The sequence below is a fragment of the Chiloscyllium plagiosum genome, chromosome 24, assembly GCF_004010195.1.
Source record: "Chiloscyllium plagiosum isolate BGI_BamShark_2017 chromosome 24, ASM401019v2, whole genome shotgun sequence".
Classification (NCBI taxonomy): domain Eukaryota; kingdom Metazoa; phylum Chordata; class Chondrichthyes; order Orectolobiformes; family Hemiscylliidae; genus Chiloscyllium; species Chiloscyllium plagiosum.
The window spans coordinates 4072960-4080265 of record NC_057733.1 but is presented as its reverse complement, the minus strand read 5'-3'; the positions used below and the strand labels follow the sequence as shown (position 1 = coordinate 4080265).

The 7306-nt window shown below is 41.3% G+C and overlaps 1 protein-coding gene across 1 annotated transcript in view; it reads right to left on the bottom strand.

Moving 5' to 3' along the window:
- Positions 1 to 7306, bottom strand: part of LOC122561982 (fas-binding factor 1 homolog) — a 77653-nt gene that overhangs the window by 68194 nt on the left and 2153 nt on the right. The window contains exons 2-3 of the mRNA XM_043714331.1: positions 6074 to 6134; positions 3536 to 3586 (exon numbers count right to left, since the gene is read on the bottom strand). Coding sequence (XP_043570266.1) covers positions 3536 to 3541 — 6 coding nt within the window. The 5' untranslated portion in view covers positions 3542 to 3586; positions 6074 to 6134. The remainder of the gene's footprint in view (positions 1 to 3535; positions 3587 to 6073; positions 6135 to 7306) is intronic.

The window sequence follows — 7306 nt, the reverse complement described above, 5'->3', positions numbered from 1 at the left end:
TTAAGGGCGAAGGTTTGGGGGGGGGGGGGGGGGGAAGGTTGTTCCAGCAATGCTGCAGGTCCCTTACAGACAAGTGCGTGTCTGCCTCGAAACAAACCCTGACACAGACAGAGGGAGCAAGGCAGGCAGAGTGAGGAAAAAGGAAACTTCAGAAAAGTCTGAGCCAGAGGAGAGGCACTGGATCAATTAACCGAATAATCAATTATCTGAACTAAATAGTGCCTGCCCATCTCGTTCGGATAATCAAGATTCCTCTGTATTTGCTGTTTGCTCAGGTGGAGAAGTGCACCAACTTCCCCAACAGTTGCGACTTTCCAGACATAGTGAACAATGGGCTGCACATCCGTAGTTGGATTTCCACAAATTTAGGGAGCGTTAGACCACAGTCATGTCATGACACTAATGCGGCAACCAGAGCCATTTATGAACAGAAAAGCTGTGCCAATTGTTTGTGTGCACATGTCCACGTGCGGCTGTGTGTTGTGTGTGTCTGTTTTACTGTCAGTTGCAATGACTTATTTATTCTGAGGGATTCAAGCCTAATTGAACCTTTCCAGCACAGACCCCAGGTCCATAGCTGGCTTGTGGGGTTCTAAGGGTACCCGGTAAAGAGTGGTTGTTCACACCCTTGAGGTGTGAGAAGAAGGTGCCCTAACATCACTATAACAGTGACCTACAAATGACGACCATCACCGAAAGGCCATAGGCCCATTAAAGATGTGCTGCAGATGCCTTGACCATTTTGGAGCCCAATTTTACCCGCAGATTTTCAAGGTTAGTCGTTATTTACTGCATGTTCCTTAATAGACTGCAGCAGAGACCGACTCACACCAAGGGGCTGGATGCCAGCTAAAAAGCAATATCAGCAAAGGAGAAGGATTACAAGGAGGACTTAAATGGAGATGCCCTTAAGGAGAAAGATGACAGGAAACCATGAAAGGAAAACTAGAAGAGCAGGCCTGGGTACTTGATGGGCAGGCCCTTGCATCCATGATAAATTTGTATGGAATACCATTATCCAGCGACCTCTTAATACGGAGGCAATTTGCCAAAACAGCCTGGAGAATCTCACAATACACCTAACAGCATGTTCCTGGCAAGCCATGATCACACAAGTGTTAATTAATATTGGTCTTGCATACCTTCCAGGAGATCTCAGCCCCAATAAGTCAGAGTGTCACAACAACTTTTGCTATTTAATTTCATCAGCCTAGTTGAATCTCATACCATCATCCCCCTTGAATTCACCATTGTCCACAGATGTTCCTTCAGATGTCCTTTAGAATCAATGCCTGCAATTGTATGTTAGAGACTGGCAATTAACCAGAGACCAGCTCATCTATCCAGCATGTCAACAGTGCATGTGGACAGGGCAAATGGTGACTCAGGACTTGCAGGTATGAACACTGGGTGACAGAAACACAGCAATTTGACACTGAATAGGGAAAGCCACACTTGTGCTTGCCTTCCGCAGCACTACCCAGCACCAGCACACGGCTGTCAGCATGTGACAGCCACAATATACAATGTTGCAACTCACTGATGCTCCTCATCAGCCCACAGTGGGTACCAGCTAAAATGGACAAATACTTCAATTGCATAGAAGCTCCCAAGCATGCAAGCTTCATTCAAAGACTCACATCATCCTGAGTTAAAGAACAATCATTCTCTTGTCATTATGGAATACTCAAGTTGTGTCTCATTGCCTTCCACATGCCACTGAATTTCCTCAAATTCACCTAAAGATGAACAAACAACATTAGGTTGATCCATGATGTCTGCAACTCTTGGTGAACTGTCCCAATCTCATAAGGTGATGTTCCTCAAAAATGAACTAAGAATTTGTAAAGGCAAAACAAAATTGCCATAGTACCAGAGGACCATACTGCTACTGTCTCATCAGAAATGGAAGACTAGTAGTGTTTAATCTGCCCTAGACGAGGGGAGAAGTTGAGAAGGAGTGTCCTTCATGGTCACCTTAACCAGTGCGGGAATTGAACCCACGTTGTTCGCATCACACTGCACTGCAAACCAGCCATCCAGTCAACTGAGCAAACTGACCCCCTAAATTAAGTAATAAGTAAAATTAATCTAATTTAGCACAAACTAACCCTATGTCAGTACACATGCCTGAATGTGTACGCTTTGTCAGGATTTGCAACAAATAATGTAATTTTAAATATATATTTTCCTAAATTCATAACAGGAAGGAGTGCTGCTCTCCATCCCAGACTCAAAACTAACTGCTCCCCAGTCTGCTGTTCTTTGCCTTTCAACCGCTGCGATACCCTAACCCAAATGTTGACCTTACCAATTCCGACTATATGTATTGTCAACTCAAGCACCAGTAAATGCAAATTTTTAAGTCTGCCAATTTGTCCCCATTTGTAGCATTAATTAAAGCGGTATAAAATACATATATGCATATGTAGCCCCCCCCCCCTTCAATTTTCATCTCAAAATAACCAACGAAATTCTAGTTTTAACCAAAATAAAGGTTTGTTCATTACAAAATTCTGTTACAAGTTATTGAAGTAAAAGTAATCAAGTTATGAATTAAACACGTATAAGAATTAAATACAGCTAACTTGCATAAGGCAATGGCTCTGAAAGGCCAAATGTTGAAGATTAAATTCAGTACATTAAGAGTACAACGGGCTCTTGATCAACTAAGCTAGTGGGCCAAGGAATGGTGGATGGAGTTTAATTAAGGTAAATGTGAGGTGCTGCATTGTGTTAAAACAAACCAGGATAGGACTTACACAGCTAATGAAAGGGCCCTGGTGAGTGCTGACAAACAAAGAGTACTAGGGGTTCAGGTATATAGTTCCTTCGAAGTGCTGTCACAGGTAGACAGGTGGGCAAAGGCGGTGTTTGGCACGCTTGCTTTCTTTGGTCAGAGCACTGAGCGCAGGTGTTAGGACATAGTGTACAAGATATTGGTACGGCCACATTTGGAGTACTGTGTACAGTTCTGATTATCCTGCTATAAGAAGAATGTTATTAAACTGGAAAGGATGCAAAAACTAGAGGGCATAGGTGTAAGGTGAGAGAGGAAAGATTTAAAAGGGACCCAAGGGGCAGGTTTTTCACACAGAGGGTGGTGCATATATGGAACAAGCTGCCAGAGGAAGTGGTAGAGGTGGGTACAATTACAATATATAAAAGACTTTGGACAGGGATTTGGATAGGAAAGGTTTGGAGGGATATGGTGCAAACACTGGCTAATGGGACTAGTTTAGTTTGGGAAATCTGGTCAGCATTCATGAGTTCAGCCGAAGGGTCTGTTTCCGTGCTGCAATACGGAATGATTCTATAAAACCAAACAGACAGCTATCCACATTGGGGATAACAGGGAGTAATAGTGGGTTCAACATGTAATCTTGGGGCTCAGCTGAAATGGATAAGAGGATCTGTAACCAAAAGAGTTACAGTACAGGCTCATAATCACCCTGCCCTGTTATTCAATGCGGTCTATACCATAGCAGCAAAACATATTGGTTGTTATCAATTGAAACACAAATACTTTTCTTACCTTCATAGTTTCTAACAAAGCCTGAGGATCAGCATCTGAAATCTCTGACTCCTACAGAAAAAAAACAGAACAGGAAAGTCCTTAAAGTCAGCAATAGCATAATGCTGCAAGACAGTTCTATATAGAACACTTAGACATGCTTCAACCAATTTAACCTTAGTGTAAATACTCCACTGTAATTAAGAGTTCAGCTACATTGTTTGAAATTTATAAACACACATTTATGTTAAAAGCCTTCCAAAGGTCAAGTTATACTTATTTAATATTTTATTGTACACTGCATATTGGTACATCACATTCATATCTTGTCATCACTTAGTATGGTCAACAAACTTAAAAACATCATTCTTGCTCTCTTTGTCCAAGTCACTTATTTAGATTGTAATTAGTTCAAGTCCCAGCACTATAGCTACAGCCTGTCAACTGGGAAATGCTCCTGTTCTGCGCTTCCTGGCCAATCCATATACATTTTCCAAAGCAGTCAATTGTCTTATTCTGTGATTTAAAGGTCCAGTATCATAGACAGCACCTTTGACAGCTCTTGGTCCCACAAACTAGGGTGAGAGGGGTCCCAGGAGTAGAAAAGGATTAAAGTCCCAGATGGTGGAGGGCTTCAGGTCCAGAGGGTGGGTATGGTCAGGTCAGGATCTGGGATTGTAAGGGATCTGGATGTGGTGTACTTGTGGGTATGAGGTAAAATGGGGGTGGATGGTTCTCTTTAATAGTTACTTGAGAGGTAGACAAGTTTTTAATAGGCTAATTTTTCCTTACTATTTATTTAACTGCAGCAGAACCTTCCAAATTCTTCAATTTAAATGGAAACTTTCAGAGGAGTCCAAGTGTAGTGACTCCTCTGAAATTGCCAGTGGAACCTCTAACTCCCTGGACAATTTGCTCACAGTCTGCTACATCATGAATTCCAAAGGATTCACATCTTCCATCTATTGAGAGAGGCTGAATAGGCTGGGGCTATGTTCCCTGGAGCATTGGAGGCTGAGGGGTGACCTTATAAAGGTTTATAAGCTCATGAGGGGCATGGATGGGGTAAATAGACTAAAGTTAGAGGAGAAAGATCTCAAAGGGTTCTGAGGGTAACATTTCACAGAGGGTGGTACATAGAGTCATAGAAATGTACAGCACGGAAACAGACCCTTCAGTCCAACTCGTCCATATCGCAACCAAATCTAGTCCCACCTGTCAGCATCTGGCCCATATCCAAACCATTCCTATTCATATACCTATCTAGATGCCTTTTAAATGTTGCAATTGTACCAGCCTCCACCACATCCTCTGGCAGCTCATTCCATACACGCACCACCCTCCGCGTGAAAACCTTGCCCCTTAGATCCCTTTTATATCTTTCCCCTCTCACCCCAAACTCTAGTTCTGGACTCCCTCACCCAGGGAAAAGATTTTGTCTATTTATCCTACCCATCCCATGCCCCTCATGAATTTATAAACCTCTATAAGGTCACCCCTCAGTCTCCAACGCTCCAGGGTAAACAGCCCTAGCATATTCAACCTCTCCCTATAGCTCAAATCCTCGAACTCTGGCAACATCCTTGTAAATCTTTGCTGAACCCTTTCAAGTTTCACAACATGTATGGAATGAGCTGCCAGAGGAAGTGGTGAAAGCTAGTACAGCTGTACAATTACAACATTTAAAAGGCATCTGAATGAATATATGAATAGGAAGGGTTCAGAGGAATATGGGTCAAATGCTAGCAAATGGGACTACATTTATTTAGGATATCTGGTCAGCCTGGACAGGTTGGACCAATGGGTCTATTTCCGTGCTGTACATCTCTATGACTCTATACTGCAGATTATCACAAAATCTGAGCCAAAATGTTTGTTCACTGTGTCTGCTATTTCCTCATTCCCCATGATGATTTCTCCTGTTGTTGCTTAGCATCATAGAACTCTTATAGTACAGATAGAGGTCCATCAAGTCTGCTCTGACCCTCTGAAGACCATCCCATCCAGTTCCACACCTCTACCCTATCCCTGTAACCCTGCATTTCCTATGGCTACCCCACCTAGCCTGCACATCCCTGAACACGATGGGATAATTTAGAATGGCCAATCCACCTAACCTGCACATTTTTGTCTGCATGGGTTTCCTCTGGGAGGAAACCGGACCACCCAGAGGAAACCCATGCAAACAAAAAGAAGAACCTCCAAACTCCACACAGACAGTCGCACAAGATTGGAATCATGCTTGGTGCTATATGGCAGCAGTGCTAGTCAATGAGCTACCATGCTGCTTCCAAGGGATCAACATTTATTTTAGCTCTTCTTTTTATGTACTGATAGGAGTCCAAACAGCAACAATAAGTTTTTTTCACCAGCCAGGAAGTCTGGGGCGTTTGATAACTGACAATATATACCCCACAACAGAATTCAGTTAACTCACAGCAAATTGAGAATTGAACTCAAAATCTGTTGGTATGAGAGTCTTGGTGTTAAATTAGGCTTTGTTCAAACTATAGGCTATACTATGAGACAAGATTGCAAAACCAAAAGATGTAGACTAACCTCATTGTCCTTATTGACATCCTGTGCCAATTTATTAAAAAAGTCATCATCCAGCAATGACCTGAAGAGAAAGAATGGCCATTGCATTAATCTCAACAAATCAGAAGCACCCTACAGCACTCGTTGCATTAATCTCAAAAGATCAGTGAATCCTTAAGACACTTGCTACAATAGTTTTTACAAATCAAGGAAACTCATGGAAATGCAAGCTGTATTAATCTCCACTCATCAGGATGACCCCAAGGCAAACATTACATTAATTTCAATTTGCATGTTTAATTTCAATCTGCACTTCTATTGTGAATAAACTATAAACCACATTTGTAAGGGACCGTAAATCTTTCCTTATTAGACCTGTAATTGAAGTTGGAAATTGTTATATAGCTAAATCACCAGGAGATTTATTAAATCAATTGGGGTTGCATGATTATTTTTAGTTGCATAAGACTATGTTGCTTTTAGAACAGGAAGGTCATTATATTATTGTTGCAGAGCCGCATCAGGAGTTTTTGAGCTCAGAGAAACTGCTTGATGTCAGTCCTCAGATTGTTAAGGTGCAGTTTACTACTAACTTGTGAAAGCAGTGCAGCCAAAAACATCCAGAAAACAAACAGCAAATATACCCCTCCCTTCTGTCTAAGTGAGTGAGAAAACAAAAACAAATACTCAGAAATGTAAAAGAGGATTTCTAATACAAGAAGAAACTTAGGTCCACCCAGATAACTACCGAAACAAAGAATAACCATTGTTTTACAGACATCACAGCATCTTCAATGCAATCATCACAATAACAGAGACACATCTTAACTCATCCTTGCAGTTTGGACTTTGATTTTTCAGAAGTTTGTTTCCCTGCCTCTCTTTTTCCACCCATAATATTTATGTCAAATCATCTAGCTTTTGTCTTATTAGTGCATGGGTGTGTTATATTTAGATTTTAAGAGGTTACAGTTTAATTCACATAGGATTAGATTAGTGACCATATCTTCGCTTTGCCATTGATTAAGAAATGTGCATATACAATGAATAGAATTATTTCCTGCAAATATTGAAAGCTGGTGGGAATTGCATTTGTTCTGATTACTAGTCTTTCAGGCAAATTGGTCATCTTGATGATTTAAACTGATAACTGACGTTTATAACTATTTGTAGAATGGTGGAGATCAATTATCAGTGTGTTTTCTACAGTGAAGTCCTAACACATTGGACATTACAGTTTGTGTTTGAATGTTT